Source organism: Anarhichas minor, unplaced genomic scaffold (assembly GCF_050575085.1).
Source record: "Anarhichas minor isolate MPS153535 unplaced genomic scaffold, ASM5057508v1 ptg000024l, whole genome shotgun sequence".
Lineage (NCBI taxonomy): Eukaryota > Metazoa > Chordata > Actinopteri > Perciformes > Anarhichadidae > Anarhichas > Anarhichas minor.
The window spans coordinates 13,653,384-13,677,324 of NW_027466470.1; the positions used below are offsets into that span (position 1 = coordinate 13,653,384).

The 23,941-nt window shown below is 43.4% G+C and overlaps 1 protein-coding gene across 1 annotated transcript in view; it reads left to right on the plus strand.

Annotated features, from left to right (window-relative positions):
* Positions 1-23,778, plus strand: part of LOC142956920 (protein unc-13 homolog A) — a 31,494-nt gene extending 7,716 nt beyond the window's left edge. Inside the window, exons 5-41 of the mRNA XM_076098706.1 lie at positions 68-191; positions 765-835; positions 1,049-1,091; positions 1,447-1,476; positions 1,761-1,974; positions 3,438-4,562; positions 4,706-4,808; positions 6,092-6,135; positions 6,683-6,761; positions 7,356-7,430; positions 7,538-7,757; positions 8,415-8,642; positions 8,864-9,005; positions 9,255-9,424; positions 9,567-9,682; positions 10,611-10,774; positions 10,968-11,121; positions 11,408-11,476; positions 11,750-11,839; positions 12,160-12,294; positions 12,573-12,700; positions 13,134-13,219; positions 13,385-13,511; positions 13,608-13,704; positions 15,245-15,388; positions 15,494-15,571; positions 16,072-16,149; positions 16,230-16,318; positions 16,429-16,572; positions 17,001-17,124; positions 17,776-17,832; positions 17,942-18,022; positions 18,481-18,628; positions 18,912-18,968; positions 19,375-19,461; positions 19,554-19,710; positions 20,036-23,778. Coding sequence (XP_075954821.1) covers positions 68-191; positions 765-835; positions 1,049-1,091; positions 1,447-1,476; positions 1,761-1,974; positions 3,438-4,562; positions 4,706-4,808; positions 6,092-6,135; positions 6,683-6,761; positions 7,356-7,430; positions 7,538-7,757; positions 8,415-8,642; positions 8,864-9,005; positions 9,255-9,424; positions 9,567-9,682; positions 10,611-10,774; positions 10,968-11,121; positions 11,408-11,476; positions 11,750-11,839; positions 12,160-12,294; positions 12,573-12,700; positions 13,134-13,219; positions 13,385-13,511; positions 13,608-13,704; positions 15,245-15,388; positions 15,494-15,571; positions 16,072-16,149; positions 16,230-16,318; positions 16,429-16,572; positions 17,001-17,124; positions 17,776-17,832; positions 17,942-18,022; positions 18,481-18,628; positions 18,912-18,968; positions 19,375-19,461; positions 19,554-19,710; positions 20,036-20,324 — 5,367 coding nt within the window. The 3' untranslated portion in view covers positions 20,325-23,778. The remainder of the gene's footprint in view (positions 1-67; positions 192-764; positions 836-1,048; positions 1,092-1,446; positions 1,477-1,760; positions 1,975-3,437; positions 4,563-4,705; positions 4,809-6,091; positions 6,136-6,682; positions 6,762-7,355; positions 7,431-7,537; positions 7,758-8,414; positions 8,643-8,863; positions 9,006-9,254; positions 9,425-9,566; positions 9,683-10,610; positions 10,775-10,967; positions 11,122-11,407; positions 11,477-11,749; positions 11,840-12,159; positions 12,295-12,572; positions 12,701-13,133; positions 13,220-13,384; positions 13,512-13,607; positions 13,705-15,244; positions 15,389-15,493; positions 15,572-16,071; positions 16,150-16,229; positions 16,319-16,428; positions 16,573-17,000; positions 17,125-17,775; positions 17,833-17,941; positions 18,023-18,480; positions 18,629-18,911; positions 18,969-19,374; positions 19,462-19,553; positions 19,711-20,035) is intronic.
* Positions 23,779-23,941: the final 163 nt, after the last annotated feature.

The window sequence follows — 23,941 nt, forward strand, 5'->3', positions numbered from 1 at the left end:
GGTTGGACATGTTTTCATCATGCTCATCCGCTTGTGTGTCAGCTGCAAAATGTCTCTCTGTTCGCAGGAAGGTCCGGGGGAGTGGCTCACACTGGACTCTCAGGTCATCATGACTGATAATGAGATCTGCGGCACCAAAGAGCCCACTCTCCACCTGGTGCTGCTCGACACGCGCTTTGAACTGCCCCTCGGTGAGAAATCAATACTCGCATCAAAGTCAGAAACTGTCAAAAGGATGGAGAAGATGAGAATATGAAAATATAGCAAATCATCAACCCTTGAAGGAAGGAGACGCGGACTTGAATAAATGATGTCTGTCTGTATATTTCCACAGCAAACGGTGATATATGAACACCAAATAGTCTCTGACCCACTTTAAAGTGACTTGTGTATTATTCTGTGTGTACGTGGGGAAGGTGTTGGTGTCCTTTCCCTCTCAGTGATCTAGCTGGAATCCTCTTAACATTGATTGGGGGTTATTTTCTTACTGTTTCCTCTTCCTCAAGTCGATACTGTACACCTGACTCCTCAGTTTGTGAACCTAACCTGCTGATAGGGGTTTGGCTTTAAGGCCAATTTTTTATGTCACAAGCCAAAGTATCTGGGTCAAATAATATTTGCAAATGGGTTCTTTGAAATTACTTTGTCATCATTTTTTGGAGTTTGTACAGAGAACCAAAAAGTTTCGTGAATAACTCTTATTATTATTTAACATCATTAGGGTTGTTTCTGCCACCTGAGTTTGTCTGGCTTGTTGTTTTCAGATATCCCTGAGGATGAGGCACGATACTGGGCTAAAAAACTGGAGCAGCTCAATGCCATGAGGGACCAAGATGTAAGCTGTCAACCCATTTGATTTAATACCCCAGCATTCACATTTTAGGAGCATGCCAACATGATACATTGGGGTATTAACTATATCATGCATTACAAGATGAAATCCAACTGTACCTTTTCTCCACTTCCTGCATATAGGCATAACATTTACATTTTGTTTACAAGTTAATCTGAAGTGTAAGTTTTATATTTGTCTGTCTCTTCTGTCCAGGAGGAGCAGGAACGCCCTCTACGTGTACCAGGAACCCAGTGCTGTGAGCGACTCATTTGTTTGTGCTGAACAAGAGAATTATGTGTTTAACTGTTGAGATGTAATTAGATTGCTTAAGCTCAGTATGCGTGTGACCACACATGGGTTGCTGTGTGTTAAATGGTAAAAGATTGCTGCACTGTAAAGGATCGATAGTGGTATCGGATGTCCGGAGGCCTGCTGAGCCAGCTGTCGGGTGCAGGAGGAAAGACTCGGAGGCTCAGCACTCCCTCTGTGCTCTCTTTCCATTCGCCAGCTCAATGTGGGAACATTAATGCTTTAATTGTGTGAATGCATGTTTATGTTTGGACACCAGTGCAATTTATAATCAATACTGACACCTTGCTGTTTTATTGCAGGTAACTGGAGTCTATGGGGAGACCAACAAAGTAAGTGTACATAGTGTACATACAGTGCAGTACATCAGTATCTGGGGAATAAAAGAGGTTTACGGGGGCTGACTCAACATGTATATTGGATGAACAGTATCGGACTTGTACTCTTATCTCTGTGCCACATGACAAGTCGTCAACTGGGATCATCACTTTCATTCTGTCATTCTTTCATATTCACTTTCTTATCTCTTTCTCTCGCTTCTCTTTTCTCCGATTACTGCACAATGCGAGGAGACCTGTAAGACTGCTGAATTGTCTTCTCTTGTTCCTCTGTGCAGATGAAGACCCAGACAGTGCTGTGGACGACAGGGACAGCGACTATCGCAGTGAAACCAGTAACAGCATCCCCCCTCCCTACTACAGCACATCCCAGCCCAACGCCTCTGTCCACCAGTATCCCATCAGCCAACAGCACCGCAGCTCCAGAAGCCTCTCTTACCCACAATCTGGCACCAGCCAAGACCTCGACTACCAACATCAGAGGACTGTCAGGTGCGTACCTGCTTCAGTGCGATCAGGAAGTTAAAGTAATGGTTGTCTTCATTATACATTTTTGTTTTGTTTGATCAATTATTTTGTTTAGGAAATTGGGAAAAATGGACATTGCAATCTAGAGCATGAGGTGACTTTAGATTGGTTGCAACAATGAAACTTCATATTCGAGGAAATCAACAGTCTTTCAGAGTGGTTCTCAGAGAACATCCTACTGTTTAATATCAATAAAAGCAAGGAGCTGATGTTAATGTTAGGAAAGGGAGGCAAAGACACACACCCTCTCCACATTAATGGAGCTGAGGCGGAGCAAGTGAACAGTTTTAAGTTGCTGGGAATCGGCATCACAAACAACCTGACTTGGTCCCCATCATTCATTTCATTATTTACACCTCAGACAGAAATGCCCACTAGTGAATGAACACAGCCAATGACCTGTGTGTGTGTGTGTGTGTGTGTGTGTGTGTGTGTGTGTGTGTGTGTGTGTGTGTGTGTGTGTGTGTGTGTGTGTGTGTGTGTGTGTGTGTGTGTGTGTGTGTGTGTGTGTGTGTGTGTGTGCGCGCCAGTCCTTCATTGGGTCCTACAGACCAAATGCTATTTCGCTTTCACAGTTGTTTACAATACTGTTTAATTTCTCAGCTCGTATTGACATATTTCTCACAGACTGGGATTGAAACTATGCATCCCTTCACCTCTTGCTTTATGAATTATTCAACTGGCAATCTAATGGTCAATACTGCACATAAGATTAGCTGCTTGTGTGAGTGTATTGGACAGAGCAACCTCCTCTCATCCCTGCCCATTCTTATTCCTCTCTTTCCTCTCAGCTCTCTACACTCCCTCCCTCCCTCCCTCCCTGTGCTCTCTCCTTCTATTGTGTCTCTGTGCTCACCACTCCCTTCTTGTCTTCATTATCTCCCTCTGTACCCGCAACCACCCTCCTTCCTCTCTGTGCCTCTATTCTGTTTTTAATATCCTCATTCATCAAGGACTATAAATACTTTCCCCCTGTTTGTTACATTTCTGGATGCTTGTTCTTTTTCTTTTGTCAGCTTTCTAGAGGCCCCTCTCACCTTTCTGTTCTGCTCTATTTCTCTGTGCTTGTCTGGTACTCTTGTATCCCCAGTGCTTTTCATCGATTAGCCGTCAACATTATTCCTGGCCACCCAAAGACATGTAGAAAAGGTTTTTAGTAAGGCTGTCCGAAAGAGTGTAAAGTGTAGAGGCCATTGAGTGCCCTAATAAATTGCTCTGTAAGCATTTTTTGAGATTATGGTTCATAAAATGAGGGTAAACCATTTATTTCATGTGTACATGTATGCATGCAATAATGACCTGTGCCTCTACGTTCATTAAAAAACACTGTATCCCTCATAAGTACTTTAATAATTACCCTCTTCTGGGCATTTTGCGGTCTTGCACCCTAACTCTGTTTGTTTTCTCTTCCTTTCTCCTCCCTTCAGTCCGTCGGGGAGCTATGCATCGTCTGCAGAGCTGAGTCGGTGCAGCAGTCAGCTGAGCGAGGAGGACTACGGTGTCGAGTATGGAGAGAGAGACCCTTACGACGAGAACGACTCTTACCACTCCTGCCACTCCTCGGTCAGCTGCAGTAAAGGCTCTCCAGACTGGGACCCTGATGAGACCCAGGGGGCGTACAGCGATGAGGGCGACTACAGCAAAGACGGAGGAGAGGAGGCGGCTCTGTACGAGGAGGACGGAGGACTATACGAGGGAGAAGAGGAGGGCCTCTATGAGGATGAGGAGATGATTTATGAAGAGGAGGATTTGTACAACTTGGATGGGACCATCAGTGAGGACATGGAGCCTCCGTTTACCCCGACCCCAACGTCAACAGCCCCCCCAACTCTGGATGTACCCAGCTCCAGACCTCCTCTGGAGAAACAGCCGTCTTTACACCAACAGCAGCCCCCTACTCAACCCCCCAACCAAACATCCAACCAGTCTCATCCACCTGGCGTGGCCCCGTCAGCACAGCCCCCCTCTGGTCAACCAACAGCCCAACCACCTAAACAGCCCCAACCACCTAAACAGCCCCAACCACAGCCTCAGCCGCAGCCGCAGCCACAGCCAGCCCCATCTGCCACTTCCTTCTTCTCAATGGCCAAACCTCTAACTGCTGCCGTCACAGGCTTGGCCTCTACTTTCTTGTCTTCTGTTCCCACCGGGCAGCCTGCCCAGTCTCACCCTCCAGCCTCCGCCGTATCTCAACAACACCAGTCTGCTGCAGCCAGTGTTGTCCCTCCATCCCACCCTGCCAATGCGGCTAACTCGGCCTCCCAGCCCCCCTCGACTGCCGTGGGCCCTTCCTCCCAACAGACCCAGTCCCCTGGGCAGCCTCAATCCCATCTCAATGGTGCTGCCACCACCGCACAGTCGGCTGCCCCTGAGGACCAGGCTCTCCAGCTGGAGGAAGAGCCATGGTTAGAGGAGGAAATGATGTTGGAAAAAGAGGCCAGGACGCCCCCCGCTCAGCCAGAGGAGGCGTCCCCCATGGAGGAGAAAGAGGAGCATTCCGAAGAGAGCAGGCCGTCGACACCACTAGAGGAAGACGAGATGCTGCCTGAAAGGTAGGGGAGAAGGTTGAACGGAATCAGATCAATTAATTCAACAACAAAAATAGGCTAGAAGAGCAACAACACGATTACCACCAATCATATAAATTTACCCGCTGAAGACATTTTTGCTAAAAGTCAAACTGTTTTTGTTTTAGTCCTCCAGTCATAGAGGAGCCCAAAGAGCCAGTGGATCCAGCAGTCAGAGCCAAAGAGAACTGGCTAAGGCTCTACAATAAAGTCCTAGAACAGCTTCGGGAGGTAAGACCCCTGGTTTGAACCCCACCCTCTCATTCCAAACAGTCCAGTCTGAATCCCAGCGCTGCAGGCCTGATTCAGTTCCACCCTGTTATTTAGAAGATATACCGGAGTTCAAGAGACTCTAAAAGTGTCTGCAAAGTTTTTGAAATATGAATGTGCAGTGCATTATTCATATGAAAGACCGGGTACATCCAGTACGTTTTGAGTTCTATTTTGATCTTGTTTTTTGCTGGACAGCAGAAAGCAGACTTGATGTGTTTTCAGATTTTATGACCGCTGCCTTTTAGTTTCCTTAAAATAAAAGTACCGATGGCTCGACAGACGGCGCACTTTTTATTTGAGTTGAGGTGCAGCACCACGCCACTCCCTGACAAAACTGCTTGATATAGTTTTACACATTACATTTTGCTTGATCAGTTTTTACATATTTTATTCACATATTATGTTGCTATTCATTACCTTTGAATTCAGTTGTGCAGAGAATTAATCACTTGCTTTGATGTTTATGTTGATGTGTGTCACGTTGCGGTTTTTGTACATTTGGCTCCCTTTTTGTTTGTCTTATTATTTCTTTTGTTTGTGCCGAAACCCCACTTTGTTTGCTTTTCAGTTTCATGTCATTGCCATAGTGACACTCGCATGCACTTTGCTCGGCCGTCATTGGAGCATGCTGACAGGTAGGTACAACCTGATCGGATGCTTGAGAGAAAGAAGGAAAGGCACAAAGCAAAGATGTCTTGTTGAACTTCTCACTGTGTGTAAATGGGCAACTTCACTATGCTCACTCATCTTCACAACAATTTGATCTTTTCTGTTCTATCAAGAGCTGTCATCCAGTCTGATTATAAGCCACACTGCATCCCATTCTCCAAAGACATAATTCATTTCAGAATTTAGGCAAAACACTTGCAAAACCTGTATTCTCTAATGACATGACTAAAGGTGACATGTATTGGTTCCTATTGAGTTCCCAGTTGTGCGTGCCTATGGATCAAGTCTTGGCAGGTTTATTTCCCAGTTTTACAAATTGTGAGAGGAATCTCAGAGATTCTAGAGCAACAGCATAATATCAGAGTTTTTACTGACCCAGCCCACTTACGACCACTGATTAAAAAACAGATGAGATCCAAATTTAAAAGCCAAATATTGCTGTTTCATAATCGGATAATTAAACTCTACTGATGCAGCTTATTCATACAGTATATGAATGCTTGAAGAGGCTGCAGGGATGAACTTACGGTTGCTTGTTTCTTAGTCTGACATTCCTTCTCCGTCTCTCTCAGGCTCGAGGAGAGACCTCCAGCTCGCTGTGGTTTGGTAAAGGAGGGTGAGTGTCTTCTCTTGCATGGAACAAATTATAAATCACACAGTGTATTAGTTAATGCAATAACTCCATAACCTCAACTAAAATGATCCTCAGCTCATTGTGGAAATCTGCCACCGCTGCTTTGGATTGAAAATGCCCTTCTTTAGTCCGGGAATCCTCCGTTCAGGCTCATTCCGCTCATGGCATTTGGCCAGTGAGTATTAAATGCTGTGGGCTGCCCCGACTTCGCTGGCAGGTCATTTGTAGATGAGGCAGACCTCAGAGTGGAACTCGGGCTGCATACTAAATAAGTGCTAAGTTAGCAAAAATAAAAACTCAGCAATTATACCCGGGCCTGTGGAGTGTCATTCCCACTATTTGAGACGATGCAGTCTGCATAATTAAACTCTCCAGCAGCATTAGGAACAATGATGGAGGGAATTACATCGGCCCCATAGTAACAAAACACAATTTCATAGTAAGACATTTTGATGATCGTTAAATCTGCTGTAAATATTGCTGAACATATTTATAGGAATGCATAATTGTTCATTCCTTTCTCATTCAGGGTGGGAGGTGCACTGTACAGTATTGACAGCATGCCTGACCTTCGCAAGAGGAAAGCCATTCCTCCAATCAGAGATCTGGTGAGGAACAAACACGGACACACACACAAGCAATAATGTTCACCAATATCGGGAGGTGCCCTGAAATCATTCTTGTTGCAAACATTATCGGTTTCACTAAGTCTCAGTTTACTCTAAAACAATGATCTCTATTCCTGTCTCTGATGCTTTATAGTCATAGCTGGTTGAAAACAGCTAAACATGTTTCTTCTTTACTTCCCAGCATCCCCTTTTTTCTGTAATCCAAAGTGATTATACTCATAAAGGTTACTCATCTTGCATATCTGTGGTGTTAATATAATTACAGTAATTAGTCAATGTAGTTACAATGTTCTCTGGAGTTTAGGGCATACCTCTCAGATCCATAGTGGCTCATACATACACACACAATGCATCATAAATATTTGTACAGCTCGTTGTTTGAAAGATATTGTTTCTTTGTCTCCTCTCCTCCTCCTCTGTTCCATCACTGCCTGGACTCATCAGCTGATGGTGAGTGCTTGTTCATCCCTTACGAATGTATTCATGGATAAATCAAAACAAAAATATGAAGTCCACTGTGTAGTTCACATTCAAACATAAACTGTTTTGTTCCGTTTGCCCTCTTGTCCCCAGTCTCTAGTGCAGAGCTCTCGCAAGGCTGGAATCACCTCCGCCATGGCTTCCACCACTCTCGGCAATGAAGAGCTGGTGGGTTTCCTCATCTCACTCCGACACAAATCTGTTCAGGATTCTCCAACCTTTCATCACTGCTGGTGTCAAACTCACATTTCTCTCCTCCATGCCCTTTTTTGCAGAAAAGTCATGTCTATAAAAAGACCCTGCAGGCTCTGATCTACCCGATCTCCTCCACTACTCCACACAACTTTGAGGTGTGGACGGCCACCACGCCCACCTACTGCTACGAATGCGAGGGGCTGCTTTGGGGTATCGCCCGACAAGGCATGCGCTGCTCTGAGTGCGGCGTCAAATGCCACGATAAGTGCCAAGATCTGCTCAATGCCGACTGCCTGCAGAGTAAGGATCGCAGGATCGACTCACGCACACATTTTTGCACACCCGTGCAAAAACACACTTTTAAACAAATTCATATTTTTACTTTGGCATACACATACTCATCCCTCCACACAAACCCTAAAACTATGTTGGCACCTCCTCTGAATCCTTCTGTCCGATTGACATCCCATTATTCTTGTCCTCCATCCACTCTCACGTTCTCCTCCCTCTTCCTTTCTAATTTATCTCTTGAGTAATGTGCTGTCATACCCCTGCCTCTCCTCTCGTTTCTCCCCATAGCCTTTGCATTCGTACTGCTTTGACTAATTCAGCTCCACACGGGGTGACTTATCCAATTCCCATACTGATTTTGGAGTCAATCTATGCAATGCATAATTACTCACTCTGCTGTCTCCAAAGAGTCTCATAAGATCTTGACAGCATCTGTTGGTATTTTACTCTCTGATTATCTGTGGATACAGTTTCCGCCATAATATTGGAATGTTTGGGGTTTGATTCCTGGCCAAGAAATGTCAACGATTTTCTAAATTGATTTGATGCTATCTTGGGTTGCAGGGAAACAGGAGATAAGCTGCTAGCCTACGCGCCATATTGCCTTGAATATATTTTACAGTATAAACTTCCTACAACCCTCTCTTCATTCATCCATCTCATCAGGAGCTGCAGAGAAGAGCTCCAAGCACGGGGCAGAGGATCGAACCCAGAACATCATCATGGTGCTGAAAGACCGCATGAAAATCCGAGAGAGGAACAAACCAGAAATCTTTGAACTAATCCTGGAAGTGTTCGCCCTCGACAAGACAACGCATGGCACGCAAATGAAACAGATCAAGCAGAGCGTGCTTGATGGGACCTCCAAATGGTCAGCGAAGATCAGCATCACCGGTGAGTTAAGGGTGGCATATGTTGTCCACCGAGGCAAATTTGTGATTGGTTATTTTGTGTTTTAGAAATATAATGTAGATGCTGTTTCTGATATTAGATATCATGGCTGTTGTTTTCTTTTGTTATTGTTGATGTAAAAAAAAAAAATTCTAATACAATATAAATAATAGTCAGACATCTGTGCGGGTAATTGTTTAAATGTCTAAATGTCTCTTCCTCAGTGGTTTGTGCTCAAGGCCTGCAGGCTAAAGACAAAACTGGCTCCAGTGACCCTTATGTAACTGTTCAAGTTGGAAAGACCAAGAAGAGAACCAAGACCATCTATGGAAACCTCAACCCTGTCTGGGAAGAAAACTTTCACTTGTGAGTACAGTAGACCGTTTCAAAAAGAAAAGCTGATATTTCATTTTATGACACTATATTGGATGGTGTAGGGCTCTAACTTAGTGTTATATCTCAGAAAAAATATTTAAGACACTATTTTAAATTTTTTTGAATCACCAGACAAGCATGCGGTACTCAGAGATGAGTCTAATTTCCCTTGTTTCCTCCACATTATGATTTGTTCCTCTATATCACAGTCGTTGACCTTTCTGTCTCTGCCTTATTCAGTGAATGCCACAACTCGTCGGACCGTATCAAGGTCCGCGTGTGGGATGAGGATGACGACATCAAGTCCCGCGTGAAACAGAGGTTCAAACGTGAGAGCGATGACTTCCTGGGCCAAACCATCATCGAAGTCCGGACTCTGAGTGGGGAGATGGACGTTTGGTACAACCTGGGTGAGTTTTAAGATAAAAGTAAAGACGAGCAGCAAGTCACACAGAGATAACAGAACAAGAAACAGATCATTTAATGCTTCTCTCTTGTAGATACAACAGATTTCAGTCAACTAAGAAAGCATCTCTCACTTTATTTTGACAGACAAGAGAACTGATAAGTCTGCTGTGTCAGGAGCCATCCGGATGCACATAAGTGTGGAGATCAAAGGAGAGGAGACGGTTGCTCCTTACCATGTCCAGTACACCTGTTTACATGAGGTCAGTCTAATGTCCAGTACACCTGTTTACATGAGGTCAGTCTAATGTCCAGTACACCTGTTTACATGAGGTCAGTGGATATCTGGTGGAAATCTTCTAAATGTTGTTGTGATTATTTGCCTGTGAGGTAATTAGTTCCAGTTTCACAATAACACAATCAATCACCTTGTGAATTCTGTGTTTCTGCCTTTATAACCTGGGGAATTTGCCCTTTTTTCTTTAAATGAAATCGCCAACATCAGGTTTGTTTTAACATTTAAAGTTTAATTGTTTGGAATTATTGAGCCGTTTTCACCAATAGTGGTGTATGGACTTCCTGGCTAATGGACAGACACGAACACAGTTTTTCCTATGAGACTCTCATGAAGTCCAATAGACTATTTCACAGTTTCATATATAATCCTGTTACACTGCAGCATTATAAGAAGGGGATGAGGGACAATCCTGAAATTAGTGAGGAGCTGAGAAACTGCTTTGGCAATCAGCTGTGTTCAAATGATGAACTTGAAAGTCAAAATCAAGGTGGATTTGGGCATATTTATAGTTTGACATTTAGTGGATGTTTGTTGTGTTTTTTTTACATTTCTTAACCATTAAAAATTCAATCAGCTTCTCTCAGTTTACCTGAACCAAATGTATCTTCCCCCTTCTTGTCTCCTCACACCAGCTGGATATGTATGTTAGATTAGACAAACAGATCATTCAAAAGTCTTCTAATCACATAAAAGGCTTTGCACAAATAAACACATGAATAAGTTGCTTTGAGTTACCTCAAGCTCACTCGGTTGGTGTCATTAAGGCTTCTGGTTATCCAAGCGTCAACGCTTACACTAGATCTAAGGCCTCTTTAAGGGATCTGTATGACCGTGCCTTTATCTTTCTGGTTAGATGTATTTGAGATGCTATTTTTGTTTTTTTCTTTCTTCAGCATCTGTTCCAGTACACCACTGAGGAGCAGAATGGCGGCGTAGTAAAGATCCCTGATGCCAAAGGGGACGATGCCTGGAAGGTGTATTTTGAGGAGACTCCTCAGGAGATAGTGGATGAGTTTGCCATGAGATATGGAGTAGAGTCCATCTACCAGGCCATGACGTCAGTCCCTCAGCCATTACTCTGCATGCTTACCTTAGAACGTGAAATAAGATTATCCTGAGTTAGAAGCATTGGTTTTATTCCACTTGTTCTTAAACAGGGATATTATGACTATAGTTTATTCTTCTAATACATGAGATTAGTGCATACAGTAAATGCACTAAATGTTCTTTTTGCCACTTCTGCCCCACAGCCACTTTGCCTGCTTGTCATCTAAGTACATGTGCCCGGGAGTGCCGGCTGTGATGAGCACCCTGCTTGCCAACATCAATGCTTACTACGCCCACACCACCCAGTCCTCCAACAATGTTTCTGCCTCGGACAGATTTGCTGCATCAAACTTTGGCGTGAGTCCCTTCTTCATATATGTGACTGTATTCTACAAGAAGCCCCATATTCAAACTGAAAGATGCTATACTTCAGAATATTGCTTTTAAAAAACTCCTAAGAAATGACTAGCTGTTGGTCCCTCGGGCTGTAGATGAAAGTCACTTTAATGTGGCCCCGCCTACTTCTCCAAACATCCAATCAGCTGAGCCTCGTCAGTTCCTGCCTGGGGTCTGTGTAGTTCAATTGTGACAAATAATCTTTCAGCTGTGGTATTTCTTCTGTTTTGTGTCTCTTCCTGTTCAGAAGGAGAGGTTTGTCAAACTGTTGGATCAGCTGCACAACTCGCTGAGGATTGACCTGTCCATGTACCGGGTACTGACTGCTTCTCTGTCACGACAAATGCAAAACACTTTGATTTTAAGTTACTTACTGCTGCCATCCACCTCTAGTTGTGCTAGTTCAGTGTGTACATGTATAGGAATGTCTGTTCTGTGTTTGGGATGAAATGAAAATGATGTTGTTTTGATATGGTCACTGTTGTGTGTATCATATTACTACTTGAAGAAAAAGAAACCTCTTAAACTTGGGTGAACATTTTGTGCCGTTTATAATTGTCGCTTTGTTTGTTTGTGAATGTGCTTTCAGAATAATTTCCCTGCCAGCAGTCCCGAAAGACTACAAGACCTCAAGTCTACAGTTGATCTCTTGACAAGCATCACATTCTTTAGGATGAAGGTATGGATGACTTAAAGACTTTTCTTTTCTTTTCACAATAGCACTTAAAAACTAAAATGGTACAAATGTCTAGTGCTTTCTGGAAAGTAGCCTGAGGCATGAAACGAGAATTAGCATAACATTACCCTATCCTAACATGAGCTATGATCATATAACTCTGTGTGAGCGTGTGTCAGGGTGTTCATGTCTTTCGGTGGGATTTGTGCAGCTCATTGAGTTTATGGTTAAATTCCCGCTAAGATAACCTCTGAGACTGTGTGTCTGACAGCTCTTTGAGGTGAATTGGATTCAAATTATTGTTGTGTAACATTTGTGTTCAGGTTCAGGAGTTGCAGAGTCCCCCCAGAGCGAGCCAGGTGGTGAAGGACTGTGTGAAAGCCTGTCTTAACTCCACCTACGAGTACATTTTTAACAACTGCCACGACCTCTACAACAGGGAATATCAGACAGACCCTGTAAGTCTCTCTGTGTGTGTGTGTGTGTGTGTGTGTGTGTGTGTGTGTGTGTGTGTGTGTGTGTGTGTGTGTGTGTGTGTGTGTGTGTGTGTGTGTGTGTGTGTGTGTGTGTGTGTGTGTGTGTGTGTGTGTGTGTGTGTATGAAGCAAAAGTATTGTATACGTGCGTTTGTAATTGATGCCATTGCAGTATTCCTGCTCTTTAGTGCCGATACTGGGCTCTCACTGCAAAGAAATGAGCTGTTACGATATGAATCCATAACCTCTTTTTGTCTCCAGTTAAAGGCAGTCCCTCCAGATGAGCAGGGCCCCAGCACCAAGAACCTGGACTTCTGGTCCAAACTTATCACCCTCATCGTCTCCATCATAGAAGAGGACAAAAACTCCTACACTCATTGCCTTAATCAGTGAGTCTTTACTCATAACATCGGCCTAATTCCTTTAAATTATGCATCCAGAGGCACTTCAAGGCCAGTCTAGGAAGAACTAAGACTTTATGAGTAGCTGTATGGTATTAGTTTAGAGAATAAAAGGCAAAGCAATAGAATATAAAGAGAGGAGTGTGTAGCTAGGTATTTCTTTTTACTGCTTTGCCTGTTTCTCTTGATGCTCTTTGTTTTTAAAATCCATTGATTTAATATTCATGATTATTAATTTAAAGGAACTCATTGGCTTTGTTTTGGGTGACAATGATGACAACTGTGTCTTGTTAATATAGAAATGCTAAAATAAACACACTGATGGAGTTACATAAAAATGAGGCTGGGTCATCTTGTTAAATAATAGATTACCATTACTGGATGCAGAGCTGGATTTAAGACCGAGTACTGCCTCTTACAGGTTTCCCCAGGAACTGAACGTGGGCAGGATCAGCGCTGAAGTCATGTGGAACATGTTTGCACAAGATATGAAATACGCCATGGAGGGTAGGTGTTTGTGTGTTGTTGGGCTGGGGGGGAGATCACAGGCCGAGAAATAAGAGGAGTCATTAGTTTGTTGAGTGTGTGTTTTATGTGTAAACTATTGTATTTAAGGACAAAGAGGGAGGAAATGGGACTTTCCTCACTCTTTGTTTCTCTTTGATATTTCAGAGCATGAGAAGAACCGCCTGTGTAAAAGCGCAGATTACATGAACTTGCACTTCAAGGTGAAGTGGCTCTACAATGAGTACGTCAAGGAGCTGTCCACTTTCCAGAAGCACGTACCTGAGTATCCTGCGTAAGTATCTTATAAACCGCATCCACACTTTTCCTTCTACGGCAACCTCTTTGGCACAGAGACTCATGTTGTCTCTGCTCCTTCCTTGTCCTGCAGCTGGTTTGAACCATTTGTTGTCATGTGGTTGGACGAGAATGAAGAAGTGTCCAGAGATTTTCTGCATGGAGCCTTGGAGAGGGACAAAAAAGACGGGGTAACTGCATTCATCTAAATCCTTCATTGGTAAAATGCTAGCCTACTAGCACACTAACAGGTGTTGTCACAAAAGAAGCCAAAGTCTGCTGCTAGCATTTCTGCAAGTGCTGTAAAACACTAAAACACAACCTCTAAATACGAGACTACACCCAACAACTCCTCGTTTTCAAATGCCCGGTTTGAGTTGTTTTCCTGCCCTCATTTCTTATCTATAGGACTACTTTTAATATTCTTGGAAATACATTTATTTCCTTTTTGATCCAAGATAAGAAGATTGATACCACTCAAACATCTGTAAAGTATGAAACTACCATCAACAGCTGGCTAATTTAGCTTAGCATTAAGACAGGGGGAAACATCCAGCCTGGCTCTGAACGAAAGTAACAAAATCTACCTCCCAGCACCTCTAAAGCTCACTAATTAACATGTCATCCCTTGTTTGTTGAATACATACACGAAAAGTGTAAAACACTGGTTTTACTGGTTTTACTGGTTTTACTGGTGGTGACTGACTATTTCGTAGTAGGGTGCAGTGGCTTCCTGTAGACTGTTTTAAGTCTTTGTGCAGGTCGAAGCTTCATATTTACTGCACAGACACGACAGTGGTATCTTCTCATGTAATTACAGAAAAAAAGAAAACAAGCATATTTGCCCAAAATGTCTAACCGTTCCTTTAATAAACAATGTCAGCTTTCCACAGCAAAGTGTGCAGGAAGAATGTGGAGAAAAGAGTTTTGAAAGGAAGAGGCAGTCATGTGAGACTAAAGTTTGACTAAAATTCAACAATCCAATTCTGCTGAGACGGTAATAAAATACACTATGAAAGCTTAAATCTGACCTCCTACCTGCAGCATTTCCCTCTTGTAAAATGTATTCACGCATTTATCATGCAAATTCAGGCAGCTCACGGCATTTCTCCTGACTCGGCACATTCGAGGGGCTGGGAAGAGCAGGTTGAAGGCCTCAAGGCCTCGAGGCAATCAATAATTACTCAATACCAAAGGCAAATTTAAAAAACCTTCAATGCGGAGGAGTGCGAATGTGCCGGCGTAAGTCGATGTATGCACACATACCATACATACCCAGTCTCACTCGCGCCTACATATCCACACAGCAAGAAGGTCGATTCCAAGCAGCTGAAGATTCCCCCGGCTCATATGTCAGGACTCCTCTGGGTCCAATTACTGTCGCCGGAGGCAGCTTCTGCATCCCCGTGTCAGCAAAAACAGCGGCCCCCAAGCCCAGTCACATAATATGACACTATTCACTAATGGGCCGAGCTGTTAATGAAGGTCCTGCTACTCGTCATAACCCTCTGATTACCTCCATCTATCTCATCCAAAGGCTTTCAGAGGAACCACCTCACACATCTCTTGATCACAGTCACGTTCAGTAGAAAAAGGGGGCTCGGTTTCACTGTCAATGAAGTGTAACAGCACTGTGAACATCTACCACGGGGGAATCCAGCTCCTCACTGGGATTACTGTGCTGCAGCATCACACGTTCACACTTTCCCCTCTTTTCTTCTCCTTCTGCAGTTCCAGGTTACATCGGAGCACGCTTTGTTCTCCTGCTCAGTGGTAGACGTGTTCTCTCAGCTCAATCAGAGTTTTGAAATCATCCGCAAACTGGAGTGTCCCGACCCTCAGATCGTTGGCAACTACATGAAGAGATTTGCCAAGGTGACTTCCACCTGCTGATGCTTTTACCTGAGTAGTCACTCTTAACCCAATATGATTCTCACTGCAAGTGTGCACTTATTCCATTCTTTTCTTTCTTTCTCTTAGACCATTGGAAATGTCCTGCTGTCTTACGCTGACATCATTGCAAAGGACTTTCCAAATCATGTCAAGAAGGAGAAAGTGGTAGGTGTTAACAATGTTAACAAAGTAGAAGACATAAAAGGGTATAAACATTTTGGAGCAACAAGGTACCAGATGGAAATTTCAGTCAGCGGAATAAACGGCAGTGATTGAATTAATGGTTTGATTTGAGCTCCATCAAGAGCATTGGTGTACGTGGACAGCTTGATTAATTTTCGCAGAATAAACCGCTCCTCACTGTTGTAGCCGTGGCCGGGTTGCAGTGTTTCAAAGTGAATCAGGGCTGTGTAATTAGCTGAATGTGGTGTACGCTCTGGGGAAAGTGGGCTGCTCTCCCAGAGAGACCAGGAGCCCCCCTAGAGGAGCAGTAATTACTGAAAACTCTTGCTTCTCCTGACCTGCATCACAAAGAGTTCTTTTGCCAAAGAAGCAATAAAAAAAAGTTAGGAGGACTAACCTTGATTGATTACAATGAAACACCGGGAGCAGACAGAGGAAAGGGAGTGAGAAGTGTGTAACGATTTTTCTTTTTCTCCCCTCAGCCATGTATCATCATCAATAACATCCAGCAGCTCAGAGTTCAGCTGGAGAAGATGTTTGAGGCCATGGGAGGCAAAGACGTGAGTTTCCATACATGCTGCTGTTGTGATTGTGCTATAAGAACGCGGTTCTTCTATTCATCCTATTTGTCTTCTTCCAGCTAAACCTGGAGGCCAGTGACTTCCTCAAGGAGCTGCAGAACAAACTCAACAGCGTTATGGACGACCTCAGCCGCATCTTTGCTGTCAGGTGGGTGTGTCTGTTTGACTCCCGTGTGGAACTAAGACCGTGTTGGAATCGGTTTCTCCTGCTGATTTCAAAGTCTGTTTACATGTTGTTCTTTTTGTGCGGCGATTCAGTTTCCAGCCACAGATTGAGGACAACGTGAGGCAGATGGGAGACATCCTGGCCCAGGTCAAAGGTCAGACCGTCCCGGCCAACGGCAGCGTGGTTCAGGAGGCCGACAACGTCCTGCAGCCCATCATGGACTTCCTGGACAGCAAGTAAGTGTGACTGGATATTGAACATCAATACTGTTGAATAACAACAGAAGTTGGCATTAAATGTTTGGTGTGATTCTGTCTTTGATCAAGATCATGATTTTACCATTTTTAAATGACACTTCTTGAAAGGCTGCTTTTACTAAGACAACATTCAATATTTTTTTGGAGGAATAAATTATTTTTAGGAAGAAATTTTGATTTTCCTCAAACTAAGCAACTGGAAAAAAAAAGTTGTGTTTAGATACTCATACTCAAGTATCGTATGGTATTAAAAAACTTCATACGAAGTCTAACAAGTGAGTTATACATTGTTAGGACCTTTATGAATGTTAACATGGCCTCAACAAGCACACACACACAAATAAATGAAAGTATGGGTTTCAGTGCTGCCTTCATGTCAGTTGAAAAGTTGTGTTTTTGTGTTTCAGCCTGTCGTTGTTCGCTAAGATCTGTGAGAAGACCGTCCTGAAGAGAGTGCTGAAGGAGCTGTGGAAACTAGTGATGAATACGATGGAAAAAACAATTGTGCTTCCAACGCTCACTGACCAGACGGTATGTGGAAAAGACAAGACATTCCTATTTTCTTCATCTTTTCATTCTTCTGTGCTTTTGAATTTCAGTGCCTTTCATTGATTTGGTCCATTGTGTACATTAACCCATCTATCCTGCCATTACCCCATTCTCTCTCCCTTCCTTCCTTTCTTAGGTTATTGTAAGTATGTGAGCGTGTGCCTGCGTGTGCGTGCGTGTGCGTGCGTGTGCCTGCGTGTGTGTATTTGCAGAATCTGTCTGCATGAAGAAACACCTTTTACCAGGAGCCTTAACACCACCCTCTGTAGCCTCTGTTGTTTCTTTCTCCTTCTCTGTGGATACCTGTGCATCAAACCTGATTTAGAAGGCAGCACGTAGCACCAGAGGCAACATCGCAATACTAACTGACCGTACACCAAAGCACTAAAACCTTCTTTCTCTCCCAAGATATAGCTTGTGTGTTCTGAATGTTTATTTAGAATATTTATAGATTAGTATAGAATTTGCAATTTGACTCTCTTCCCCTCACTCTTCAAACTCTTTTCTTGTGTATGCTGCGTTCTGTCCTCACTGAACCTCCTGAACTCACATCTCACTAAACTGCACAGCTCTCAAACGCCACCCTTTTGTTTCTCTCCCCTCTCCACTCACTTGTCTGGCTTTCCATGACAGGGCACTCAGATGATCTTCAACGCCGCTAAGGAGCTGGGCCAGCTCTCCAAGCTCAAGGTGATGAAAATAGAAAAGCGGCAAACAAAACAAATTAACCAAAAATATAGACCACATTTTAAAGGGAACCGTTTCATAGACTGACTCCTTCGTTTGATCCGTCCTGCAGGAGCACATGGGCCGAGAGGAGGCCAAAGCTCTGAGTCCTAAACAGTGTGCAGTGATAGAGCTGGCGCTGGACACTATTAAGGTATCGTATGCTGTGTCACACAAACAGAAGAGCTGGGAAATTGGTGCTCTTGTGTTTTAGTTTTACAATATTTAGTTTGGTCTCTGTTTCTTAACATAAATAATACCAAAAGAACAGACAGTCTGTGTATGTGTGGGATCAAGGAAATGGGATGCTCGTCAACCCTACAAATCGAATGTAATATATATTCAGATATATATCAATGAAACATAAACAATTTCTAATCAAAACATGTAACTTTAAACATCATAAACATCATGTTTGGTGTAAATTAGTGTAGGTTTGGAGGAGATAGTCACTCTGCCTTTGCTCCATAGCTCCAGGGCTGACACTGCAAAACAGTTTTGTCACATTTCTATATCGCCCACTTCGAGCTCTCTGTGTCCTAACCCCCGTCTGTCTTTCTGCCTGTTCACTTGCCGCCTACGCATCTACAATTCATCATATCTGTTTCGCAGCAATACTTCCATGCCGGCGGTGTGGGCCTGAAGAAGACGTTCTTGGAAAAGAGTCCAGACCTGCAGTCTCTGCGCTACGCCTTATCTCTGTACACCCAGGCCACAGACAAGCTCATCAGGAAGTTTGTCCTCTCACAGAGCGCTCAGGGTACGGACTTCATCTGAATTACAGTAGCTATACCAGCAAATACTGGTAGTAGTTCTACACAGTACCACTCTAAATGCCCACAGATGGATTTTAGATGAGCAGAAAACATGAGCGATAGATACATTTAAATGTCGCATGGACACCATAGTTGTCCAGCTATTTATACAATCAGCTATAACACCTTGTAGTTTTAAAAAAATGTGTATACATGCTCTTCTCCTGTTGTATAAAATAATACTTGGTTGCCATCCTCTAATGCTGACTTTCTTTCGTCCCCTCTCAGTCCACGGAGGGAAAGGGCTCAGGTGCACGGCGAATGAAGACACACCGCCAGAGAAAGGTACGTGTCAGCAATGTTATGTGAAGTCTGCATGTCCCCCACAGCAACCTGCAGCTGCAGCTCAGACATCTTTGTGATCAAACTGTCAGAAACCAAAGATAACCCGAGACAGTGAGTAGTGTAAGACCGTGGCACTTTGCTTCTTCTTGTTACCAGCCGTGTGTGTGTGTGTGTGTGTGTGTGTGTGTGTTGCACTGTGTGCTGCAGCTGTGTGTGTGTGCCGTTCATGTTATCACAGAGAACTGGTGTGTGTGTGTGTGTGTGTGTGTGTTTAAATTTAGTTCAAAATCTGCTGATGCATCCCAGTTCTATATCTCAGCTGTGCTACATTCTGGACTACAAAAAACACTGGTTATGGCCAGACTAGGACAAATGGGCACAAATTCAACTGAGCATGTCTTTACAGCATCTGGAGTGGATGCAGTTGGCGAGGTGGTCATGTGCGTGGACATTTTGCCTCAACCTAATGGAGAGCACAAGATTAATGTCAAAGGTAAAAAAAAAAAAAGCTGAGCAGACGGCAACGCTGTCACAATCTTCTCCTCACATTTTCTTTCTTTAATTCAACCTCCGTCTGTCCTCCAGTGGTGGCTGCTAATGACCTGAAGTGGAAGGCTCAGGGCTTCAGGCCCTTCGTGGAGGTCTACATCATCGGCCCTCACCTCAGCGACAAGAAGAGGAAATTTGCCACAAAGTCCAAGAACAACACCTGGTCACCCAAGTTCATTGAGAGCTTCCAGTTGTGAGTGTCGGCCATTTCTGCTGGATTTGATTGTCTTCGTTCTTTGATTTTCTTGAGTTAACTTGCAGTGCAACAGGACAACATGCAACACAGCAGACTAACAACACATCAAACCATAATTAGACGTATTGAAATACAACAAATACCATACATTAATACAGTGAAGACAATAACATGCAAACGACATGTATGTTTACTGCAAGGTGAATTGTATACTGGTTGACTGAAGTGTATTGGAAGAGTTTGAAACACTTGACTATTGAACGCTAGTATAAAACCACTTAATATGGCAGTGAAGTAAAACATGGACTCGTTCTTGTTTCAGCTCCTTGGGCACTGAGGTTGGTCCGGAGAGCTACGAGCTGCAGGTGTGTGTGAAGGACTACTGCTTTGCCAGAGAGGACCGCACTGTGGGCATGTCCGTGGTGCAGGTGAAGGACATAGCCAGCAAGGGCAGCGTCACCCTCTGGATGCCGCTGGGCAGACGTGTCCACATGGACGAGACGGGCCTGACGGTGCTGCGCATCCTCTCCCAGCGCAACAACGACGACGTGGCGAAAGAGTTCGTCAAGCTCAAATCGGACCAGCGCTCGGCTGAGGAGGGCCGTAGTTGAGGGGGACACACGCGTGTGCACACCAGAGACATAGTAGGCTATTCTGCACACCTGTAATAGTCCCACCTACATCGATAAACAACTGTGTGCAATACACAAGCACACACATGAACATCCTCTATTGTACATATACCTGCATACATTATGCAACATTCACATTATCAATGCAAACATGAAGGAATATGTTTATAAATATTCATATTTCATTTTGAATATTTCATCAGCTCGACTCAAAGCTTTCAGTTTCGGGTTAGTCTCACATTAGCGAGCACTTGTCTAACCCTTCGCTCAACTTTTCCATAACACATCGCACCTTTTTATACGCTGTACATTTAGATGTGATATAATGCAGAACAACAACTAAACCATGTGAAGGACGACCACTTTGCACTTTTGCTTCTCCGTGTCTTCAGGAGAGCTGTCCTTGCATCGCTGTGCTCTCCGTCCGTCCGTCCGTCTGCTTGCCTGCCCAACTGTGTGTCGTTCTCCCAGTACGTTGGTCTTTCTCCCCCCCACCCCTCCTCCCCTCCTCGTCGTCTGCTCTCGGTAGTCTTCCTCCCGGTGAGATGTGTTGCGTAGGTTGGAGTTCAGGCACAGATCTATGATCAGCTCGCTTTTGCCCAAAAAATCGGGGCAACGTCACTTCTAGTCTGTCCCTAAATGTACTAGCGTCCTGCATGTTGACCCCAGGAACACTGTGATTCACTTTGCTGCAAACACGGCGACCGTACCCCCTCCCACATAAAAGTTGGGGGGCCTTCAATATTTTCCCTGTGTGCGCATGGTGCATATATCCCCCTGGTGTAATACGGTTTTATAATTAGGACCTGACTAACCGTCATTATCACGGAGTGGGAACATGCTGAGCCTGATATGTGTTGATAAAGAAGAAGGTAGTGGCCACAATGTGCTTCTTCTTTATTTTTTATTTTTCACTCTTCTTGCTTGACGTCACAATAAACGAAGCAATACCCCAGTGTCTAACACATCCACTCCCCTAGAGTGCACATTAACTCCAAAAAGGGCTACAGGATTAGTGGTCTGGGATGTTTGTTTACGCACTAACACATACTGTCCATGCTTCTTTTGGCAAATTGACCCCAACGTTTCCCCTCGTGCCCCCTCGTCTACCTTCTCTGCCACAGAGACACCGTCACACAGAGAGTCTTTCACGAGTGACACTATGGAGGAAGCTCAAAGGACACACGATGTAGGACGACACTCCTCCCGATTGCCTGCACACTAAACCCATCTCTTTAAGGCAATAGTGGTTTGTTTATATGTTCACGGAACCTCGTGGTTTTTACGAAGAACAAACCCCCTGAGAACACTGTTGTGTCTTTTGTTATTGTGTGCGTGCGTGCGTGCGTGCATGCGTGTATGTATGTGTGTGTGTGTGTGTGTGTGGGCTGATTGTCACACCTGGCAAAATGGGATTCGAGATTGTGAGCAATATATTCTATTTACACACCTAAATGTATGCGCTGTCAATATAAATACAGGAGCACCAACTGCAATATCCAGATCCAAGGAATGGGAAAGTTATCATCATTTTTAAAAATTATTATTTTAGCTATGGACTCATAAAATCTCCATTCCCGCTGGAAGTGTGTAAGCTTGTTCTCACATTCTTTTGGATAAGAAAGAAAGTGTTTTGTCTTTGAATTCCTATTTGCCTTTAGGACCAAATTTGCACGAACCATAGAGCTCGTTTTATTTCTCAAATAAAGAAGCCATCGGAGTCACCGCCAAGCATTTCTGTTGTTTTCAGTCTCGTCATGTAATGAACCCCTTTTACTTTTCACTGAAAGAAAAGTGAGCAAACACTCACAGTCCTCGTCCGGCTCGTTTGTAGACTCTATGTGAAACTTAATGATGTCAGTGACGGTGAGGTTTCCCTGTCGCTGTGTAGAGCTACACCGACTGTCACTGCTGGCCTGTCACATGTTGTCTTTACTGTTGAATTCTACCAAAAACAAAACTTCTGAATGTTATTTCTCCTCAGCGGAGCCTTCTTTTTACGATCAAAGGGACGGTTAAATCCAAAACCACGACTAGCTTGGGGGCACCGACTCCACATTTCATTTACATAAAATGGATCATTTTGGGTGAACTAGCCTTTTAAAAAAAGAGCTTCACACCACATTTAACACATTGTTTTTATGAGTTTATTAAGTCATTCAAGACAAAACTTGAAATGTCAGGTTGTAGCTGAAAAAAAGCAACAACAACAAAAACATTTGTAACCAATCATCCAGTTTCGGGCTCGTTGGTTGCCTGCTTCATGTATGTACGCACACACACACACACACACACACTGCACACACACACACACCGATCTCTGCTCAAGCACAAAAGGGCACATGTAAGATGACACATGCATGTATGCACGCCGACACAACTCCGTGGAGACCAATGACGCCCACCCTGTGAATAGAACCTACTTACAACTGCATGATGGGAAACTTTATCGTGCCAGCACGTGTCTCTTTGATGTAACTTTTTCATTTATTTTTAATTTCCATAGCTATGTAATGATAAGTCATCAGTTTTTTTTTCAAAAAGCTTGTGAATACGTCATCTGTAATCAATATGAATGTAGTGTCTACACAGAACTCGCATGAGAGAATTATTTTCTACAAAGGATGTTTCTAATTTGTTTCTTATCATTATCGATCGTTCTTTAATGAGGAGAAAGGGGAACTGGAATGCAGCCTGGTTGTGATCTGCTTCCTATTAAAGGGACATTTGTGTCATGATCTACACGTCTGTTTTATTATTCACTCTGTGGTGCCTAAGGGATCACATTACTGCACTTTGATTTGTACGTGTGGGAATGTGTTTATTCAATTGTTGAAGCTCAGAATACATATGTTTGACATATACTTACAGGAGCCTTCGTTATGAAAATGTGTACGTTTCAAAAGGTGTTTCGACAGATGCTTTACCCTCGCAGATGAAGACTACAGGGTGTTATATTGACACAAACCATCCACTTCACTTCAGTCTGTTCTCATCTTTGTTGCATTCCCAACTGTTTTCAACATAATATACTATCACCTTTTTACTATAACCTTTTTCATGATTTCGACATGCTATACTGTGACTTTTTGCATGATTATTTTGACATATATGACTTTTTAAGGACTATTTTCGACATTCTAAAGAATGACTTTTTTTGACCACACATGTAGTTTACAAAATCGTCAAAGGAAAAGCACAAATTCTAAGTCATATTGAGAAACTGATCTTTCAACATTTTTGCCTGAAAAATTACATATAAGCTTAAAAACAGTTCCCAATTAATCTGCTGTCCATCGTCTTGATTCTTTTGTTTGTTTCAGTTCTATATCAGTTTGTGAAATGACCGAAAAGATTTCCACTAGAAAGTCCCAGAATCCAAACTGACATTCTTAACTTGTTTTACGATGTGTATAAAGATATTTAATCCATAGCAATATAAAACAAATCCTCATTTTAAAAGCATCAAATTGCTTGACAAGTGCCTTAAACAAACTAAAATGGTAAATTTACTGTTGACTGATCATTTTAGCACTACTCCAGACAACACAAAGCTACACCTAAATCTATTAAAGTGTTTGATTGTGGCCCATCCC